At 38.0% G+C, this 22,880-nt stretch overlaps 3 protein-coding genes across 6 annotated transcripts; all 3 read left to right on the top strand.

Moving 5' to 3' along the window:
* Positions 1-133: 133 nt before the first annotated feature.
* Positions 134-10,793, top strand: LOC110776115 (uncharacterized). Its single transcript, XM_021980676.2, has 7 exons — positions 134-384; positions 516-590; positions 1,530-1,587; positions 1,660-1,715; positions 2,732-2,794; positions 7,137-7,205; positions 10,151-10,793. Exons 1-7 carry the CDS (start codon positions 328-330, stop codon positions 10,442-10,444), a joined length of 672 nt encoding a protein of 223 aa, XP_021836368.1. The 5' UTR covers positions 134-327; the 3' UTR covers positions 10,445-10,793.
* Positions 10,794-11,487: 694 nt separating this feature from the next.
* LOC110776130 (two-pore potassium channel 5) lies at positions 11,488-16,809 on the top strand. 4 transcript variants are annotated; one of them, XR_002530006.2, is made up of 4 exons: positions 11,488-12,913; positions 13,038-13,215; positions 13,874-13,983; positions 16,792-16,809. XR_002530006.2 is itself a non-coding variant. In XM_021980695.2 (3 exons), exons 1-2 carry the CDS (start codon positions 11,877-11,879, stop codon positions 13,204-13,206), a joined length of 1,206 nt encoding a protein of 401 aa, XP_021836387.1. In that variant the 5' UTR covers positions 11,488-11,876; the 3' UTR covers positions 13,207-13,215; positions 13,874-14,012. The 4 variants fall into 4 exon arrangements, 3 of the variants coding, with proteins under 3 accessions (XP_021836387.1, XP_056686340.1, XP_021836383.1); XM_021980695.2 differs by lacking the exon at positions 16,792-16,809 and having other exon boundaries at positions 13,874-14,012; XM_056830362.1 differs by lacking the exon at positions 16,792-16,809 and having other exon boundaries at positions 13,839-13,978.
* A 984-nt stretch (positions 16,810-17,793) lies between these two features.
* LOC110776156 (uncharacterized) lies at positions 17,794-20,927 on the top strand. The gene is made up of 3 exons (XM_021980710.2): positions 17,794-19,354; positions 19,968-20,483; positions 20,592-20,927. Exons 1-3 carry the CDS (start codon positions 18,491-18,493, stop codon positions 20,715-20,717), a joined length of 1,506 nt encoding a protein of 501 aa, XP_021836402.2. The 5' UTR covers positions 17,794-18,490; the 3' UTR covers positions 20,718-20,927.
* The last annotated feature ends 1,953 nt before the right edge of the window (positions 20,928-22,880 follow it).

The raw sequence follows: 22,880 nt of genomic DNA on the forward strand, positions 1-22,880 counted from the left end.
CTAAATCGCTACTTTACCAAACACTTACAAATTTTACATACCTCAAACGCTACCGCCAAACACGACATTTATGTTGTTCCGGATACTAAAAGGGCATTTCCCTTATTTTTTGGACGGGAAAAATAAGGCGCACACGTTTAATGAATTTAGGCAAGGGTTGAGCAAAAAGGGCTTAAAAGAAATGAGCATAGTTTGGAGTTTCCGGTTATTCAGACGCAGGTGCTGCTACAGTTGCTATCCGGCGTAAGATGCAAACCGGAAAATTGGTAAATGCTGATTGAATTTGGAATCACTTTGAAGTAATTTGAGTGAATAAGATAATCAGAAATGGCTGAGGATGCAGCCCCTCAAATTAGGTTGATGAATTTCGTGTCCCAAGAAGAGGTCGAATTTGAAACCCTAGTTTTTTTGTTTGTTTGATTGATTGATTATTTTTTTTGTTTGTTTGTTTGTTGAGGCAATTAATTTGTGTTTAGATTGAAGTTATGGATGTGGTTGTGATTGGCATTTGACAGTTAGATGTAGCAAAGAGTAGCCGGGGTGAAAGAGTGGAAGATGGGACTGCTCAAAGAGACCGTCCTCTTTTCGAGGTTTTGCATATTCGTCTTTTATGACTTATTATTGTTTGTTCCAGTTGTTGCTGCTTTGCTTTCAGTTGATTTTACTTTTGAAAATGCTTCATTTTTTGTTACGATATTGAAATCAGTACAACACCAGTGTTTTTTTTAATCTTTGTCAACTGTATAAATTTTATTCAGGGAGTTTTTTGAAACAGACTGAATGGATGAAAACCTACTCGTCCAATCCTATTTATACTGTCAGTCTGTCACAGGTGCTTCATATGTCCTACAGCTACCCAATAGGAAACCATTACAATATCTAGCTATTACAAAAGGGAAATTGAAAATCAATAACTGTGATTTGTGATAGTGCAAATCACATGTCATTTTCGTAATTAAATCGGGAAGAGAAACAAAAAGAAGTTTGAAATAAGAAGGAAAAAGAAAAAACGTGAATAAAATGAATAAAATTTGAGATCAAATGAATAAAAGTTGAGTTTAAATGAATATTTTGGTCACACTTGAACATCAACTTATTAAGTATTATGCTATGTGATTTATACTATTCATATAAATTACAGTTATTGATTTAAAATCACCCTATTACAAAATATCAATTACACAATATTGTCAACATTTTATCCCAACTGCTTGATGCTGGCGTGCCAAGGCTCCATAATAATCATAACAGACTCCAGGGATCAGTTACATGAGCTCATCTTCTGCTGCGCACGGGTTCCACTAGAATTGGACTACCAAGTGTTGATGAGCTGTTACCTAGGAGAAGTTTTTCGAATAATAGGATCAGGGTTACTTTTGCTTCGGGGTGTTGTAACCTTCTTTCTTCTCTTTATGTTCACTGTCCCTCTAACTATCCTTTTTGTACCCCACCTTCTATTTTATGCAATGTCCTCCTCGGTGTCTTTCTAATATATTTATTACACTACCTTTTTGTTAAATTTTGTATAGATTTTGAAGGAGAATAAAGATAAGCAAGATGCGGAATTCAATGAGCGATTCAAGCATCGTATGTGCCCCTATCTACTCTATGTTTCTCTCTTTTCATGAATAAGCCTATCACTTTTTTGTTTTGTTGCAGGACCACCAAAGGCTTTGGACGAAGATGAGACCGAGTTCCTTGATAAATTGGAGACGGTGAGATTATTATTATTTTATTTCATGTTTCTTCTTATTTTTTCTTCTTTCATGCTTGTCTGGGAACAGTGGGAAGGCCAATGACCTTACATTTCCGGTTCAAGCTTAGCTAGAAACAAAGGATTTACCCCTACTTGGAGTCATGAGATGAACTTTGTAAAATTTTGTTCTTCCATACAAAGTAGTATATTTATATACAAGATACTTTTAGTTGCAATAGAAAGTTTTTAAGGGGAAAAAATGACGTGACAACAGTGAGAAACAGGATGTGAAGTACTTTTTTTGGTCAATCCATATGCTTTTATTGGAAAGGCAATGCAGATGGTTTGATCAACATGTCAATTACATGAACATTACTAAAGAGTGCGCCATTTTTGAATTTGTATTGGGATATGTGATATGTGAATATCGATCATGTTTTTCACCTTGCCCTTTGTGATGCTAAATTTTGTCTTCGTCACTTAGTTAAGTTGTAGTCTCAAAACAAATGTTAGTGGAACATATTACAAAAGAAACAACTAAGAATTCAGATGGAGCAGACTTCATTTCATATGAGTTGAAGTTAGATCAATTCTCAACTATATGGCATTAACTCTACTTGAGGAGTGCTGTTAGATCTGGGCTAATGCATTACTTGCAAACCCATGTTGGATCTGAGACTCTGATATGATTTAGGACAGAGTCCCTCTGTGGTGCTTGAACTTAGAAGGAGGTTCATCTATTGGAGGATGAAATGTTTGTTCTGCTTGGGCTTTTGGATAAGCTCCCAAGATGGATGACATAGCACCTAGACTCTAGTCCTTTTGAAGCTATAAAGGTAATCAATTTCCAGAGTGGCGGTGACGCTAGAGAACCTACTTAAAGAGCATGAGGGATTATAAACATAGCTCTGAGTCTACACATATGTTTCAGTGCCTTCTATATGGTAATATTGCCAGTTTAAACTGCTTGTTCTGAACTTTCTTCATGCTTAAACAGTCTGTTTACTTGTTTTAAATTTTTTGATGTTCTTGTAGTCCCGGAAAGAATACGAACGACTGATAGCTGATGAAGAATCCCAACAACTCAGGGGTTTTCAAGTAAATATCCTATCCCACTTTTTGCGGAATATACTATCTCTTTGACGCTATTATTCTTGAAATAGTCTCCCTTCACTTTTGTCCCTCTGTTACTTTACTCGTAATTAGGTAACATATGCGTTGTTGTTGTTGGATTCCCGGTAAGACAGTGCTTTCCTTTTGTGAAAGATCTATTAGGTTGGAGAGAATGTGTTGCTGGTCTTGCTTTTTATTTCTGTTCTTGTTTTAGAATGTGTAATTTCTTTTAAATTATTGCAATTGGATGCAACTAACACTTTATTTGCATGGGTACAGGGTACTAATTTTTGTGAAGTCATTATCCCCAAACGCTAAACTAAATTAATTGACGTTAAATTTAGTGTTCCTTTTTCTGAATATAGTTTTTCCATTACCTATTTTTGACATAAGGAACCAGGGCATTTTACGGGCAAAATTATCAACAACGCATATTGCTGAAAAGGAAAAAGCTTTGATTTTAAGGAGCTCTAAAGTTATTACTGGATTGTTTCTTCATAGTGCATACGAGTTATTGAACTTATTGCCAAATGGAAACCATAGTGCATTTCTTTGGAAGGTTGATGTATGTGCAAGAGCTTTTAAAGGTCTCGCTATTTTGAACCAACTTCACAAAGCAACTGCCACAAGTAACAAACTATTTTTCATTTTTGGGTTCTTCGATTAGGGATTTGAAAGAGAAATAAAAGGAGATATGCACTCAGTGATAATGATTAGGGAAATCCCATAAAACTCTACAAATTCTTATTAAAATTTATGTCACACTCAATTGAGATATACTAACTTCAAATTTTGCGGTGGTGGTGTTGAAGGCAGCAGAGGAGGTTGGTGGATGGCGATTTTGGGTATAGACAAAGGGATGCCGAAATCTGTGGAGGTGGTGGTGGGGAAGCTCGGTGACATGGGTTCTGTTAGATGGGCGCTATGATTCCCGGGAGGTGATTGGTGTCTATAGTGGTGGGAACTCTAGGTTGGTGCTTGCGGAAAATTTCCGGGATGGTGGCGTCTGACGGAAGGAGTTTAATTGTTAGGGACTTAGGGTTGTGGTTACTTCTTACTAGTGTAGAGGATTTGGGGGGAATTGGGAAGCATGTAAAGGGGAATCATGACGAGGGATTGGGGTTATCATAACTGAAAACAGGCAAAGAGAATGAAAAACATCAACCAAACACCATATAAGGTAAACAAGGTAAAAAAAAGGTTTTGATTACCTACCTGTCTTTCTGGAAACCTCCTTACCAAATGGCCAATCAAGTTTTTTTTTTTCCCTTCCTATTCTGTAAATTGGAATGTTGGATTGACATTTTCTCACATTACTCGATATCTTAGCTAAGAGTACAACTCCGAATTCTCTTTTGTAGGAGTTACAAGATATATGGAGTTACAAGATATATGGAGTTCCATTTTAGCATTGGGAGGAGGCCAAGTGAATATGTTGAGATGGCAAGGAGTTACCCGTTAATAAATTTTTTAAATGCGTTAGATAGATTCTACAAAGAAATAGAGACAACAACAAAAACAACAACAAAGCCTTAGTCCCAAAATGATTTGGGGTCGGCTAACATGAATCGTCGTAGGAGATCGTCATTGTCACCAATCAAACCAGAAAGGAGCAGGAAGTAAAAAGAAAAAAACAAGGAAGAGAAAGTGAAATTAATGAAAGTATGATAAGAGAAAATGTATATATATATTATAGAAGAAATATTGTAAGAGATAATAAAAATAAGTAAAATTTAAAATAAATGAATAAGTAAAATAAGTGCATTTCAAAATAGCATGTGAAATTAAATTTTTTTGAAAGAATTTTAAAAATAAAATAAAAGTAAAATAAAAATAAAAATACAAATAAAGAGAATCAGAAACATTGAAGTTGTGTAAGTCAAATGAAGTCATCAATGTATATTCTCTCCCTCCACTCTGTCCTATCCAACGCCATATTTTCCTCAATTCCAAGAAAGCTCATATCGTGCTCAATCATCTTCCTCCAAGTTTTCTTAGGTCTTCCCCTACCCCTTACAATTTTATCCCTTTGCCACCCTTCTATCCTCCTAACCGGGCAATCATTTGATCTTCTGCTTACATGTCCAAATCATCTTAAACGATTTTCATCATCTTAAACTCAATCGGTGCAACCCCTACTTTCTTTAGAATTTAACACAAAGAAATAGAGACATTTAGAATTTAACTCATAGAAATAACGGATGGCTCAAATGGGTTGTGGGCAGTTATTGTTATTCTGATTCCAAAATTCAAGAATTTTGGACTCAGAATAACAATAACTGCCCACAAAACTTAATAAACTTATTTTTGTCTCATTATCTCTCTTAATTAAACATCATTGCTTCATAACCCCACCATTAATTTCAGAGGCGCTGCTGAGTGCTGACGCCACCACAAACCGGTGGCATAGGTTGTTAATGACATCAACATGAACGAAGTTCAAAGCCAAGATTAACGGCGTGCCGATCCTTTTGCCAATTTCCTCACCCTATTTCTATAGAACTACGGAAGTGCGAATTGAGTGAAGGAAAAAGGAACTAATTTTTTGGCAGATTAAGGGGGGCCTTTTTGCTGGAGAGGTGCGCCACGGTAGAGTTTACAGATCTTTCAATTAAAAATTGTGTACTCCCTCCGTATTTTAAAAAGAGATACACTTTGACCGCACATAGTTTTAGGAGAGTGAGTTGAATTTATTAAAATAAGATGAAAGCGGGGTAGTGGATGAATTATTTTGTTATAGTAAAAAGATGATGTAAGTAAGTGTGGGGACCACAAGAAAGAGAGATACATTAATATAATGAAAGCGAGGACCAAAACATGTCAAAAAAGGAAAGTGTATCTCTTTTTAAAATACGACCGTTTAAGGAAAATATATTTCTTTTTATAATACTGAGGGAGTAAAAGAGAGATTCCCGATGACGATGAAGGAATAATTGTGATGCTGGTAGTTAGGGATGGCAAGGGGTCGGACTCGGGTCGGACATTGACAGATCCCAATCCGACCCGATTACTAATCGGACCTAAAACCAACTCCAAATCCGAAACCCCCAAAATCCGACTTTGCATCCATCAAACAATGCGGGTCGGATGCCTTGCAGGGTCCGGATCCGACCCGACTCCTATTCAGAGTTTTTTTTTTATCGTGTTCAGACTCGGACTCGGATTTTCTTATTCCGGATTCGGAACAGACTTTTTCCTTTGAATCAGATGGAATTCGGATTGGATTCAGATTGAATTGCTATCCTACTGGCAATTGTAGATCTACAAAATTTTTCCGGCAATATTAAGGGTTGTGATTGAGTTTTCCGGATATTTCCCGGTGTATTAGGGGTTTTGAGAGAGCTTTCAGGCGACACCTTGCCGGTGGTGATGATGGCCGTAGAAATATAACGGCAAAGTAAGTGATTATGGTGGAGAGAGAAGGAAACATTACAGGCGAAATAGTTAACCTAGGGCGTTAGGGGAATGTTTTACACCCTATACCAGGAGAACGCATTACTCCGTCATTAGTCCTTCTCAATCCATCCTTTCAAATGTGTTATGGAACTCTTACTCCCTCATTAATTCTCCTTCTACACACGGGGCCTAAAAGGGTGATTGTATACTTTAGGACGAAGATTAGACTTCGTTTTTATATAGGTCACAATGTTCCATTTAGAAAGGAAAACATTAAAAAGATGAGTATAGCAAACATGCGTATGTTGAGATGGACGTGCGTACTTTTAGGGATAGACTTAAGAATGAGGATATTCGGGAAATTTGGAGTTGCGGATATTGAGGAAAGATAAAGGAGTATCGGTTACGATGGTTTGGGCCTTAGAGATGTCAATCAATAGATGCACCAATAAGGAAGATGGAGGGTTGGGGTAATGGAGATCTCAAACACAGTCGAGGAAGTCCAAAGATCACTTGGATGGAGGGACTTAAAAAGGAGATGGAGAAAATGGGCTTGCACGATGATGTAGTATTAGATAGAAGCGGACGGAGGAGGAAGATCTTTGTGGATGACCACATGAGATAGGCTCGGTTAATGAAACTGACCCCATCTCCTTTAGAACAATAAGGCTATGCCTATAATATACTATTTGTTGGTGGCAAAAGGTCCATAAATTTGCTGTAGCATGGCCTTTCGGAGGCTCTCTGGAAGCAATTCTTCATGCATTACTTTTTTGCTACATGCTCTATTCTCTCTACAATTTGCTGCTGTTTTGAAAGTTGGTGTTCGTAAAATTTATTGTAGTACGTGATCTATGGTTAATGCCGGCTGCTTTTGTTATTTGGATTTCCACTGTCTCTTTTTGGCTCTGAACCTTCTTATTGAATGTAGGCAGCAGTGGCAGCTCAGTCTATGATTGTACACAAGGTCAACGATACATGTCATGTGTCTGATGTCCAGGTTAGTGTTGAATCAGGAAATACCATTTCGTTGGCTCGCTCTTTTTGAAGAATAATTTTGTCGACGTGTTATGCTTCCGCAAATTGTTTTTTATCTTGTGTAATATCTTCGTGTACTAACTTTATCCGAATCACTTGCGAATATCAGAGTGTTTGATTTGTCCAAAATGAATGTGTATGCACAGCCTTAAACCTACTTATTCAAATGTAACTGGAAATAGGAACACTGGGATTCAGTGTTTTTTGTAAATGTTGCAGAAGGATTCACAGGATGAGCTAACTAGACTCTAGATATGGATTATCCCCTCAAAAAAAAAGGCAGCTCAACCAGGGACCATTTCATCCAACTCCCTACATTTAGATTTCTTCTAGAACAAAGGTTCTAAAACATGCAGTGACCTTCCTTATGACCTCTGACATCAGAGCATCACGTTGCAATAAACTTGCAAGGTCCACCTGCAGAAACAGAATAAATAGAACACAGCAGCTAGGAAAGAGAGCTTTGATTGATTTAATTGATAAAGGTTCATACATTAACCAGTAGCTTGAGGCTACTATTCTCCAAGTTAGTAACTTTAGGTTACAAGTCTCTTAAACGTACTACAAACTCCTTAACTACAGCTCTCTTCTTTCTTCCTCTATTTATACTCTCCATGCTTCACTTCTAGTACGCTGCATTGATGAGCCTTGTCCTCATGTGTTGATAACGTTCTTGTGCCTCTTGCTGCCCTTTGTTGTGGTTGTGGTTCTGCAGGTCTGCTGTTATATGCTGTCCCCTCTTGTTTCTTCTGTGATAGACTATGTGAGTAGGTGGCTTGGTGGTACGGCCTGTACGGTCCATCACACATGTAAGGTAAATAAGTCATAATGTCGTCGAGAAAGGAGAAAAGATTCTCTCTTGGCCTTGGATCCTTCCAAACCCCCACCTCTTTGCTCCATTACCCACCCAAAACCTGACTAAGGAAAAGAACAAAGCGGCTACCATCGAGATGAATTTCTATGGGAATGGATAGGAAACTCCATTACCAGCCAAAGCTGAAGACACTAACTATATAGCTACACCACCCTCTCCTCCCCTCCTGCCGCCCTCGAAAATAGGCCATTTCCACCGGTCTAACATTTTGGAGACCTTAATCTTCAGATCTCATAAAAAAGAAACCCAGGATTAGCCCTAATGAATCTCTTAAGGTACTATTCTAAATCGAGCAGCCAACTCCAACTGAAGTGGGAGAAGCCAAATTTAGTCTGGAGATGCTATACAAGTACTAAATAAGCACATACAACCAAAGAAGAATGCTATTTACCAACCCAAGCCACCCATACAATTCACTTATGCTACGCATAATATTGTAGGCAATAGCTGGATGTAGAAGGCACGGGGCACAAAGAAGATTTTTCAAGAAGTCAATTACTTCGTAGAGAGAGAAAGGGAATATGAAAGAGGTGATTAATTGAGGGAATGAAGAATAGAAAGGGATTCAGGAAAATAAGCTTATTCTTTTACAAGTTAGAGTGACCCGGCCACTCCAAAGATTGGGGGTAATGGCAATTTTTTTTTTTTTTTTTTTACCAATATCACAATCCTTTCTCTTCTCACCTTCTAATTATATTTTCTACTTGTATTTTCAATCTAGTTCATTAAGGCCAACTCTATTCACCTCATTTCCACTTATCTCAGGAAAAATAAGTTTAGTTTAGTTCAGATAAGTCCGGATAAATTCAGATAAGATAAGTGTAGAAAAGATAAGAGAAAATCAGGTGAATAGACCTTAAAAGAAAATGAATTATTAACCATAAAATAGGATCATCTGCAAGCTATAAGTGCGAACTAACCTCCCCTATTCTCCCTACTTGTAAACCCTAGATGCTCCAACTCCCCAAGCTACATTCAACCATAACTCTGAATAGGAGTCGGGTCGGATCCGGACCCTGCAAGGCATCCGACCCGCATTGTTTGATGGATGCAAAGTCGGATTTTGGGGGTTTCGGATTCGGAGTTGGTTTTAGGTCCGATTAGTAATCGGGTCGGATTGGGATCTGTCAATGTCCGACCCGAGTCAACCATAACTTTCAACCAATTAAGTACATTCAACCATAACTTTGGGAATATGGTAATTGTGTAATGCATTTTTGGGAAAGGTTCTTTACTAGTGATTTGTTGTGGGACAGAGTCATAGAATTACTAGGCTAAGGCGGCATTGGCTTTTAGAAATGATTCTGTAGCGGATATTCAGATGATCTCTTTTAATATGTAATCTGTGTTGCTAGGTTCTGACAATACCTTGTCTTTTGGGTTTTCTGTATCACAGTTCATCTATAGAATAAAGAACATCAACCATTTCAGTAGACAAAAAAAGTGAAATGGGGTCACATTGGCTAAGTGTTTGAGATTCTTGGACCGGGTTCCTCCTTCAGGCCTACTAATTTTCGAATTTTCGTAAAAAAATGTTGGTAGTAGAGACTCCTGAGGCGCCTTAATTCATCCTCTCCATTGGTTCAAAAACCCCCGTACTGCTGATCAATGTGAATGCAATAAATAAATTAGGAGATCCTTACTTGTTTCCATGTGAACTTGATCGCTGATCAGTGGCTGTTTAAAATGCTTACCAGGTAGCAGTTGCCAATTATTAAGTGAACAGTATTTTAGAGGTATACCAAGGATGGAGGGACTAATTTTTGGTCAAAATAGTTGGAGGAATCGGTATCTTATTTCACCAAGTCGACATCAAAGGGTAGAGTGGTATAACTGATATCAAGGGAAATACTGAAATGCTACCTGTAAATAGCATTTGTTCAATTTGAAATTTGTGTCTCAAGACGTTGAAAGTTGCATGTCTCTACGTGAACAAATCCTTTTCTATGTAAGGATAGAGGTTGTTTCTCTAAGTCTGGAACTCGAAATTCATGCCTTATTCACTAATTTTTTTTAACTTAACCTGTTAATAGCAGGAGAAAGAGAGCACGGAGAAGAAAAACCGCCGTGCTCAGCCCTTGGGTATGATCATAAAAGTTAAGCCGGCAAAGAAAGCTAAAGTGGAGCCCTCACCTGAACCAGAGTCTGGAGCTGCTGAAAAGCCTTGTGCTGAGTTTCAATGGCATTCAGATCAGAAACAAACACCTAGTGTTGATGGAGAGAAGTCTCAGGTACAATTCAAGAATTCCAAGAGTCACGGGGTAAACATCCATGATGCATTGAAAACTGGTCTTGTTTCGTACAGTGATGGGAGTGATGATGATTAGTTCTCCTTGTCTGAATGTTTTAGAAGACTATACTAACATGCGTTACTTGTGGTAGTTATGGTTAACATATCATTGCACAATTTTTTTTCGATGACACATCTGGGACACTAGAAGCTAGAACTGCTACTTAGAATATCATAGTTTATCTTTTGCGGAAAAAAAAAATCCTCTGCAGATTTTGTTTATGGGTAGGACTGTACATTTTGACTTCCCCGGACTCTGCAGTATTTCTTTTCCTAAATACGAGAACATGGCAGGATCTTAAGTAGATTACACGAAGTAGTTCCTACTTCCTGTTCATATTATTGTTATTTGGCCAACTAATTGGTTCTTTTGGTCAACTCTTGTCTATGACTCTGCGTGATCAAATCCTAAACAAGGAAATTTTGTTCATGTCTGTTGCTAACATAGAGGGTATATCTGAGTATCAAGATGACGGTTGTAAGTTACAAGGCAGTGTATCTCGTTCTACTCTCATTTTTATGGTTTTACTTTTACATGTGTAGTTATACTACTCATTAGAGATTTTGTCATATGTCGTTGTGTCACGGGTACGGTTTTGGATTTTCAGATATTTTGCACAGCCCTATTGATACGACTGGTTGTAATTTGCATTCTTTAACCATCACCCCACATAATTCATTCCTCTTTTAAACAAAGCAGGTACAAAAATAGATACAAATATCAAACTGAATACTAGAAAACTTAGTCTTAAATTTAATACAGATGATTTATGCAAGTCATCAAAATTGTGTTTGTGTTTGTGTTTGTGACGGGTCAAGTTGATGCGGTGATGTGCAGAGCAACCAAGGATGCATGAACTAGAGTTTCATGCTTACCTTTCTCTAAAATGACCCCATTTTTTACCACTGTTATGATACCGGCATTTTTGATTGTAGACAATCGATGTGCAACTACTAACTGCAACTCTGCAAGATTCTTGACTAATAGTTAAGGTAACAGATAAACATAACGCTCGAATACTAATAGTAATAGTTGGTTAATGACCGAAATAAGTCTAAAAGAAGGGATATTAATATTTGTATTATAATTATACATCTGTTGCAAGCTGGAGATTAACTTGTGAGCATGTGCGAGCTCTGCAGCTGCTATGCATCCTTACTTTTCCCTAAAAGCAATATTGGCATAAAAAAGAACAGCCCGCCCATTTGTTGCCTAAATTCACAAAAAAAAAGTTACGGAGTAGTTGAATATCGGGTACTCCATTACCCGACCCGAAAAGATAGAGTACCCGATATCTTGTTTCCCTAACGAGACCCTAGGTGGCCCGTGAAAGGTTGCGATGAGAGACGGCGAGAATCGGAGGCGTGAATGGCTTGGGTTGACTGCTGCTTGTATTGTGTCTTGTGAATTTATGATATAATCTCAAAAATTAAAAAAAAGCTAAAACAGTAGTGGACAAGTGGTGGAGATGGATGAGGTTACGGCGGGTGATGAACTGCAACTGGAAATCAACTCTTCTGATTGGGAAGAGCAGCAACAGCTTCCACGGACGAAATCGTTACAAAGGTGCAAAACAGCTCCAGCTAAGGATATGGCCGCCGTGATTCGCGACCTCCAGGCCAGGTCTCTTGGTACCGCCGCCGCTGCTGCTGCTGCTGGTGGTAAGTTAGAGGATTTCAAATTGCCAGAAAAATCAATTGAGGGGAAAAAGAGGATGGTAATTGTCCGACAAGCTGGTGTATTACTGGTAATTTACCTAGGAATGGGGGTTTTAGTGTACGGAATGAACAAGGAGCAGTTTTCAAGAGGACGAGGATTAGAGACTCACCCCATAGTTGATGCACTCTACTTCTGCATCGTCACTATGTGTACAATTGGCTATGGTGATATCACTCCTCTTACCCCTTTTACTAAACTATTTTCCTGTCTGTTTGTACTTGTTGGTTTTGGTTTCATTGATATCCTCCTTTCTGGTGTTCTCAATTATGTGCTTGATCTTCAAGAACAGACAATCCTCTCAGACATACTCCATCAATCCAACCAAAATGACACTCTTGCTCATCAAACCAATCATCATATTCATTCTCCCCGCCCTCGTCCACTTCTCCGCCTTCTTACCCTCCGACTTGTTGATGTTCACAAGGGTCGTATGAGAATACGTCTCAAGGTTGGTTTATCCCTCTTGGTCCTTATCCTCTGTATTGGTGTTGGCACTCTTTTCTTGTACTTTGTTGAAGACTTGTCTTGGGTTGATTCCCTTTACCTTTCTGCCCTCTCTGTTACTACCGTTGGTTATGGCGACAAAGCCTTCTCCACCCTCTCCGGTCGCCTTTTCGCTTCTGTTTGGCTCCTTGTTTCTACTCTGGCAGTAGCCCGCTCCTTCCTCTTCCTTGTTGAGGCCCGCATTCATAAGCGCCAGCGCACCGTTGCTAAGTGGGTTCTTCAAAGGGAAATTACTCCTCTAGATTTGTTGTCTGCCAACATCAATAACAATGATTTCATCAAGTATGTCCATTTAAGTATATAACTATGATTTGATCAAGTTTGTCCATTTAAGTGTTTAACCATGAAAGTCAGATAAATAATGGCTTCTTGTATGATACCATAACTTTTGACTTTTCATGTGCAGCAAATCGGAATATGTTATCTTCAAGCTTAAAGAGATGGGAAAGATAGGAGATCAGGATGTGTTACAGATTTGTCATCAGTTTGAAAAACTTGATCCCAACAACATGGGAAGGATAACACTACCTGATCTATTGCAAAGTCGTCCGTTTTCAAGTCGTCAATTATCATGAATGCACAAGGTTTGGTCTGAAAATCATGTGAGAGAAACCTTTTTAGTGGGTGGACCAACATCTGGATCCCATAAACTCATGGTTTTGTTTTGTAAATGTCTCTGGAGTTATGCATATATACAGAAGACTTGCATATTCATCCACATTATACAAATATCAGCCACTACTTGTATTTAGTGTTCGGATGAAAGATTGTATATCCCTGACAGGTTACCTTGTAAATCATTGTCACTGCTCACTGGAACAACAATGAGATTATATGAAGATGTGCTAACTCTTTGCTTCGTGGCATGGCTTCCTTCTGTATCTGTGATGCTATTTCTCTACCGATGTAACTAATCTTGTAAAATCAGTGAAAACTTGTGTTTTATGCTTCGTTTAAGTTTTAGGTGTGAAACCCTCCTCAAATTTGGTATAGATATTGATTAATTCGTATATGGTTTTGAATTCAGCAAACTATTTTTTTCAATAGATCATGACTTTGAACTTGAAACTTAGGTTATTTTTTGTGACACTCTTTTTGAGTTACATTATGTCTGTTAAATTTTCTTTCTTTCCGAGACAATGACATTGTGTTCGTGTTTGGATCTTCAGTTTGATACTTGGTTCTTTCTTTTCTAATTTTGTTATAGGAGTATGATGCTGATATCTCGTCCATCGTTTGCAGTAAATTCTCTTTTGCCTTCAGCTGCAGCGGTAGATATTTGATTTGGTGGCAAGTAGACACTACTCCCCCCTCAAGTCTGATTATCGTACATCGCCGAGAAGAGAAAAAAGGTATTACTTGCTTGGAAGGGATTTAATCTGTCCAATGACTGTGAGAAGTTGTATTGTGTGTTGTGCAATCATGTTTGCATGGTCCTTACAACAACCTACTCCTGTTCACCTGATGGGGAACTATTGTGCATCTTTGTTGTCCACTCAAGAGTACAAGGAACATAATGATAAAAGGAAAGACATGGTCATCACAGCAAACTTTGGAATATGATTAATCGGGGGACTAAAGGGGATATATATGAGCCTATGATGGCCAATGCTGATGAAATCCTTCTCAGGTTATTTCTGTTGTCCTTCAGTGCATTGAGAGACACAGGGAACATCACATGCATTTATAATCTCACAGTTTTGTTTATCTTGTTGATTCATGTTAGAACTTAAAATTTGAAACGGACTTGGAAGTAGCAAAATCCTCCTATCCCCTAAGCAACAAAGCTTTAAAAACATTAGAAAGAAAATACTTGAAAAAACTAGATAAATTTGAGTTGGTGATTAACATGAAACATTTGATTGATCTGAACATGATATTTGTTGAGTATGAGCCAAAAGAGTGGGTGTTTCCTCTTCAACTTGCCTATAAAGAAAACTCGAAATTCTGTTAGGGAGAGAGGAGTTGGAGAGAGATATGCTACAGATCTGCAATCTGTTTTGGAATCACGAGTCTCACAACTTTAGGTTGGGAAGGCAAATTAAAGCATACGAAAATCATTCACAATTTTTAAAGGTTCTTCAAGTGTTATTTAATTTCTACTATTCTTACAGTAGTTAGGATCTTTAGGAGAAGTGAGACTAAATGATAAACCATTTGAGATGTTGCATTATGTGGGTATTTGGTCTGGTCCTCTGTAAATTAGTGAGAAGCTAGGTTTTCAAAACTATTGTCGTGCATATGTACCAACTATTTGTGGGATTACTTCATATTGGTTCTTTTTGTTAACTGGTTGCTGATAAGCTTCTTGCTTAGAAGACATCACAACTGTGAATTGTTGCTCTTAATTTGAATGAAGTCTTGTCTTTTTTTTTGGGGGGGGGGGGGGGGGGGGGGGTGCTAGATGCCTAGATAGTTATAATTCCCCGTGTTATGTATTACATATGTTATTTAGGATGTCTGGAAATAGTAGTCCACTTGTCACACTTCTTAAGGTTCTAATGGTTTATGATTGAGTTTCTAATATGGTATTACCTTAAATTAATTGATTAGAGGGCAGGTTACAGGCAGAAAAAAGAACATTTTTTATGAAGGTATGCTATAGTAAAATCATGTCGCATTCTCGATTCCGAAGGGCATGCCTATTATGATAACTAATTTTGGACGGAGGGAGTAATTTTTTATCTCTCTCCTTGCTGCAACTCAGATATGTCTTTCCTAGGGACTGATCATTTTTCAGTGTCATTTACAATTTTACATCCTTTGTAGGTAAGTTTTTGTTTTGGATCCTTGTCCTTTCTGTGGCATATGAGTTAGCTTACAAAAGCCTTTTTGCATGCCAACCCTTTCCGTGGATAGGCCAAGATCGACAAAGGCAAGATATGAGGGGTATCTTGAGAGGCAAATATGTAAGTTAAAATTTTAAGTTTCATCTTACAAATTTACAACTTCCGTGCTAATTTTACTTTTCCCATTTGACTCTTTGTGGCTCTTTTTTGGGTCAAATAGGGCAAGTAAAATGTGGAGGGAATACTACTTCTGTCACGAGTATTTGAACCAATGGCTCGTGGGCTAATAATAGACAAGCTACTTCCTAACACACAACCTGTATTCTTTTTTGGGTTGTTGACATATAATTGATCTTTACCCTATCCTAACTTAAACAACCAAAAACAGGGTGAGTGATCTTAACGTTTGGACAAAGGTACAAAACCGACAAAAATAATTGATCTTAAGATAGTTTAGTTGAGGGTGATCAGTCTGGATATTTGGATCATATTTGGATCAATCAGAGGAGAATTTGGTGTATTAGCTAGGTTTGATATGTAGTTATCATGTACTGGTTCCGAAAGATGAGTTGCACTCTCTGTAGTCTTTAATACCCTCTCTTCAATAATAACTTGGTGAAGAAGCTGCTTAACCAATTTTTGTTCCCCTGCTTGTATGTTTATTTAGTACTTGTATTTAACATTGTGGTATATGTAGTATGAGCTAATAATCTTGGCAGGCACGGAAGGCGACCTGTACCAAACATAGATGTGATATGGAGTTGGTGTGTTTGTTTGTTTGTTAACCACCTGAATCTGTGATGAGCTGATGATGTTACCTTCTTTTTTCATGCAACTCCACATGTGAAACCTTGAAATCTTCTGCGTTCCCTTCTTTGATCCAATTTTTCATAATGTTTTTCCTTGGGTGTAATGTAAAAGTTATTTACTGAGTAGAAATTCACTAGTACAGAAAGGGGCATGTGCATATGGCCATATTGTCCCATATATGCCAGCCTACTAGTACTACGGAGTAGGTTAGTTGGTAAAAGTGGGATCATATTCCGTTTGTGTCACTGCCTTTTGGGGCTCTGTTCAAGAAATTTTAAGACTTTCTCCAACTTTTAAGCATCTTTAAATGCATTTTGTTTAATGCTTACGTTTTGTGTGTGTGCTTGCGTAGTATTGCAGTACTGGTAGAAAATGGGGTTGTGGGGGAAGTGAAGAGATGCGGAAGGGAATGTAAGAATTGAAAATGAAAAAAGATAGAAATTGCTCATTACTCATTGCTCATTGCTCATTACTCATTGCTCATTACTCATTACTCATTATTCATTAGTGCAGCAGAAGCCAGAAGGTGCAACTAACATCTCTTGTTTGTTTTTCGGATAGGCTATGGGAAGTCAACATGTCCTGATTTAGAGGTAAGGGCGCTTAGGAGTTAGGAGGGTGTAGGGTTATGTTTAGCAGGGTTTAAAGGTTGTATGAGAATGAGATACGCATTTACCACTAGATCAAGTACGTACTACTCGATGCTTGGTAACTTTTATCATCGAGTCGATCGAGCTGCTATTACCAAGAAACTTAAGGGTTGAAAGACGGAGTGAAAACGATGAAGGGATGTTGCAGCTTGCAAGTTGGTTGGCATATCGCATAATGGTCTGGTAGTAGGACTAGACACTAGTAACACTAGTGCCTAGTGGTGGGACTCAGACTCAGGAGTCAGGAGTGTAAACCTGTAAACTGTAAAGTGTAAACTGTAACAACAAGAGGGCCAGGAAGCAGGTATTGAGTTTTTATGGAAGGATTACAAATCATTGGAGTAATTAATATTATTCCAGTGTAATAATAGCTGGTCAAATGTGTGTAATGTGCACCAGCTTCTTCAAGGCAAAAAAATTGGCTTAAGTAATTTATTCTACCAATCTTTTTCGACACCATAAATGTCTATGCTATAAGGGAATACGTGACAACTTGTTGTCTCCTCTAAAAAATTCCTATTTATAACTTTACTAATGTGTTAAATTCGTTTAAATTAATTTTTTTTCATATAATACTTTTATAATATTCAGATAAAATGTCATAATAATAATAAGGGAGGAGAGATTCAATCATTCAATATTTCAATCTTGTAACCTAAAACTAAAACGTGATTGATGTCATGCCAATCTTCAATTGTGCCCCCACCAAGGGCACCAACATATGGACAAGATTCGAAGGGATTTGCTAAACCCTCTAATTCAAGAAACCGCCCATATGCCCACATTTCACCTACCTATCTTTATTTAGTTGTGTTACTGTTTGTACCACACGTACCTTCTTCTTCTTTTTTCCCTCCGGTGACCATCTCTTTCTATCACTCTTTGCAATGTAAGGCGGCAAATTTTATGATTAATCTTTGGTACTTGCGTATTTTTTATGATACAAAACAGATCCTTTCCAAATAAAGTTCAATCCTCGTTTTATTAGGTTGGTCTTTTCAAATAAACAGATCATTTTCTTATCTAAAAACAAATACGGAGTACTCTGCAGTAACCAGTACTTGAGAGTCTGAGGAATGCAAAAAAGTAACAGTGCTCGGGAAGGAGAAAATGTATACTCCGTGTAAATAAAAAAAAACAAGTAAGAAATGAAAATGCTAGTATAATAATAATAATAATAATAATAATAATAATTATAAAAAAAAAAAGGTGAGAAATCAAAATACTTAAAAGAAGGGTAAGAAATCAGAATACTTGAATATATATATAAAAAAAAAAAAGATAGAAATCGGAATATATACTTATAAAAAGGGATAGAAATGAAATTAGAAAATCAAAAGTGAACCCGCCAAGGAACGTATTTATTCTCTTAAATACATTGACATCTACATGTGAACACTGAAGAGGGAGGTTGAGTATTGAGCTGCTATTTTGCTTTAATTCATGTACCAATACCAGTATAGTGGAGTACTCAAGTTGTTGTTCCTTTGTATATGTATATGTATCAATGTATGTTGTTGTCTTTCTCTTAATTAATACTTTTTACTGATATTGTTGGGAATCAATTATAGTTTACAGAAGAAGAAGAATAAAAAGGAGATTGGTGGGGGATGTTGAGGGTGTTGTTAGTAATGGTGGTAGCCAATTTGTTGGGCTGCTGCTGCGCGAATGAGAATGTCAATAGAAAATCAGCAGTGGGGGATCCAGGGATGAAGAGGGATGGGTTGAGGGTTGGCTTTGAGGCCTGGAATTTCTGCAATGAAGTTGGTAATGAAGCTCCTGGTATGGGTAGCCCTCGAGCCGCTGACTGCTTTGATGTCATTCCCACATCTTTTAACAAGAACAAGTACCAAAGTAGCTCTCTTGAAGTTGAAATTCAGCACAAAGTTACAGAAGCACACAACAAACTTGGGGTGGGAAAGCCTTTTCCAGGGTTGAAAGCAGAAGCTCTGACAAACCCAGATGAGTATGCAGCACAAAAGGAGCTCTATTTGGGGAACTTATGCCAGGTTGAAGATGAAGATAAATCCCCATGGCAATTCTGGATGGTTATGCTCAAGAATGGAAACTATGACACTAAGTCAGGTTTGTGCCCAGAGAATGGGAAAAAGGTCGGCCCTTTTCCTCCAGGCAGGTTCCCTTGCTTTGGAAATGGGTGCATGAATCAACCTTCCTTTCACCATAACCCAACCTCCTTGAATTCTTCATCATCTCATAATAATCATGACTTAACCCTGACGGGTGGCTTCTGGGGTACCTATGACTCAGATTCCGATCTTAGCCGTGGAATAATTGATGGTGTTTCTTATTATCAAGTTACATGGGAGAAGCAACTTGGAAAGGGTAGCTGGTCTTTCAAACATAAGCTTAAAACTTCCAAAAAGTATCCATGGCTTATGCTTTACCTCAGGGCTGATGCAACTCGAGGATACTCTGGAGGTTATCACTACGATACCCGAGGAATGCTCAAAACTGTATGTTTTCTTTATCTCTTCTCTTTTATTGCTTTACTTTTTCTTTTTTTTTGATGATGTTAAAGAATTTCAACTGGATACTGGCCCTACTGTTGCTGGAAGTTTCTTGAGGACCATCCATTTTATTTGACTTAGCTTGCAAAATCCATGTGATTTCTACCAAATAAAGTTTGCTATATTCTCATTTCTGTCTTGGATTTGGTTTTACACTTTTACCCGTGACTTTCTCTGGGGAATTTGTTGATTGATTATTTTTTCTACTAATTAGTACTCTGAGGCACCGGTTACTGTTGTCTTTAGGAATAATATTTTATATGCTATGTTGCCATGGTTTTCTGTTGACTACTTGGGTAACTTGACTTGCAATTTGGATTACACACCCGGTGCACAATGCTAATGATAAACATTCATTGAGCAGCTAATGAACACATAGAAGGATTTCAACGTACAACTACAAGTGGAGCATTATACTATATGTTCTTTGAATTTGAACTATATGTGCATTTAAAAACAGTGTACATAATTACCATTGTGCACCCGAGTACAAATGGTAACATTTACCAGGGGTCTGGAGTATTTAATGAGTAATACATGTAATATTTCCTGCATGCAGCTTCCTGAATCCCCGAACTTTAAAGTGAGAATGCATTTGGATATAAAGCAAGGTGGAGGTCCAAAGAGCCAGTTCTACTTGATTGATATCGGAAGCTGCTGGAAAAACAACGGTAAACCATGTGATGGAGATGTGCTCACTGATGTTACTAGATATAGTGAGATGATCATTAACCCTGAAACCCCCGCGTGGTGCAGCCCTATTAGCCTCAAGTCCTGTCCACCCTATCACATTACTCCTAACAACACCAAGATTTACAGGAATGACACAGCCCACTTCCCTTATAGTGCGTACCATTACTATTGTCGACCTGGGAATGCTGAGTATCCTGAACAACCATCCGATTCATGTGACCCTTACAGCAATCCTCAAGCACAAGAGATAGTCCAGTTGCTGCCTCATCCTATTTGGGCTGAATATGGATATCCTACCAAGCCCGGCCAAGGCTGGATTGGTGATCCTACTACTTGGGACTTGGATGTTGGTGGCCTTTCTAGTAGGCTCTACTTCTATCAGGTTTCGATCTTCACAATCCACAATCCAAATCTCAATATAGAAGAATACATCTATGATAATTAATATGTTGTTTGTTACTAACGAATTGTCATTCTTTATGCATCTTAGGATCCTAGTACACCTCCGGCTAAGAGAATATGGACTTCAATTGATATGGGTACTGAAGTTTTTGTCAGTGACAAAGAGGAGGTAGCCGAATGGACGATTAGTGAATTCGATGTCATTATCACTTGATCAACAATTCAACAGGAGCTACAAAAACTGAATTTTGAAGGTTTAGAGGGTATTTTTCCCTAATAGCAAGCAGGGTGTAGAATGAGAATATAGCATCATTTGACACATGATTTATGTGTAAAAGTGACTGAAATGTAATCGATTCTCTACTCTGAACGCTTCTTTAGTTTCAAAATTGAAGGCAATGTAGCATCTGCTCTTTTCTCCCTGCTTTTTCCTTCCCTAATTTCGCAGCAAATTATTAACTGATTTTCGGTGTGAAGAAGCAACACAAAATCATTCTATATCATCATTTTTTTAACGGATATTTCATGAAATACCCCCGAGTTTTACCATAATTCACCAAACGCCCATCAAGTTTCAATAATTCATAAAATACCCCTCACAAATGACGTAATACCCCAAACACCCCTTCATGACGTCATCATCCCTAATTAACTACCAATTACGATCTAATTACCCACCTATTCCCTAATTATCCCCCTAATTCCAAATTACCCACCTAATTCCCCATTAACCCACCCATTTCTTTTTCTTTTCTCTCTCCCCTTCCTTCTTCCATTAACCCACCGCCCACCTCAAGAAATCCACCGGAGTTTGATTTTCCGGCGAGGGAGAGGGCTGTCGACTTTCCAGCCACCACCGTCGTCGCCAAGCAACAATAACAACATTAGCAGTTACGGTGGAAGCAAGAGAGGCCGGCGACTGGTTTTCTTCGGTTTTCGGCTGCACCACCAACTCATTTCTCTCTCTTCTACCGCGACAAATCTAGCTCCATCAACAACTCCGACATCTCCCTCAAAACTCCGTCAAATAGCAAGAACAACAACATTGTTGCCGCCTCCAACCTCTGTGTTGAACCTCTCCTCCTCACCAACTGCCAAAATCAATTAAATTGAAAAATTGTAAAAAGTTGCGGGAGGCTCAAATTCTGAAAATGGCTGGCGAAGGTTGTAAGGGGTGAAGATGGTGACGGAGTGGAGTGTGTTGGTGGAGCTAAGTAGATAACTCCTTTGTATGGGTCAACCTTTCGAGGTGGGAAAGTTCTTCATGGAGGCAAATTAATCAAAAATTCACACTCACATATCAGAAACTCACAAACCAAAAGTCTCTAACCAATTAAGGTTTCCATTAAACAAACAAACAAATCCTTAATCGCAACCGTTTGTTGTCAAGCCAAATTGGAAAAACAAAGCCACCTCGTCAAAAGCTCCAGAAACCAAATTCTTCAACTAATTAATTAATTACCAATTACATATTAAATTGAATTGAATTGCTAAAATAGTAGCAACAACAATGGTGCAGTAGAAGAGAGGGGAAATGTAATTTGGGCGGTGCAAGGTGGGGTAGCCATGGAGTAAAGGTCATGGAAGAAGGAAGGGCATAGGAAGAAGAGGCGGTGGAGAAGGGAGAGGAAGATCGAAGATGTGTTGATTAGGAAAAAAAATGGGTTAGTTAGGAAAAATGGGTAAATGGATGGGTTAATTAGATGTTAATTGAGTTAATTAAGGATGATGACGTCATGAAGGGGTATTTGGGGTATTAAGTCATTTGTGAGGGGTATTTTATGAATTATTGAAACTTGATGGGCGTTTGGTGAATTATGGTAAAACTCGGGGTATTTCATGAAATTTCCGTTTTTTTTATATAGAAAGCATGTAAGAAAATACAGACATCTAAACAAGGGTGCCTAGGTTGTTTCTACCGCGGGGTTTACTCGATGAAGCATCTTTAGAAGTTTCTCCATCAGTTGTTTCTTCACTATCATCATCAGTTTAGCTTTTAGATGGTTCGGTTTCGATTTTATTTCCTGGGATTATTAAAATTTGAGCATATTCTTCTTGATTTTTGACACTAACACTGAACTTATCCGAGCATATTCGACTTATTTTTCTGAACTTAATTGAATTTATCTGAACTTATTTTATCTGGAAAAAAAAATTGTATTTGTGTGTGAAAATGTCTAAAAAAAACTTATTTTTTTAACTTATATTGTCTGAAATTATCTTTTCTGAAATAAGTTAAACAAAACAAAGCGTTAATGGTGAAGGCAAGGAGCGATTTACAGTACAATAGTGGAGAACTTCTAACGAAAAACACGTGGTGACGAGCGAGAATGTGAGAAAAAAAACTCATTCTCAAACAACTTTTTGTGTTTAATAA

This window comes from Spinacia oleracea, chromosome 5 (genome assembly GCF_020520425.1).
Source record: "Spinacia oleracea cultivar Varoflay chromosome 5, BTI_SOV_V1, whole genome shotgun sequence".
Taxonomy (NCBI): domain Eukaryota; kingdom Viridiplantae; phylum Streptophyta; class Magnoliopsida; order Caryophyllales; family Amaranthaceae; genus Spinacia; species Spinacia oleracea.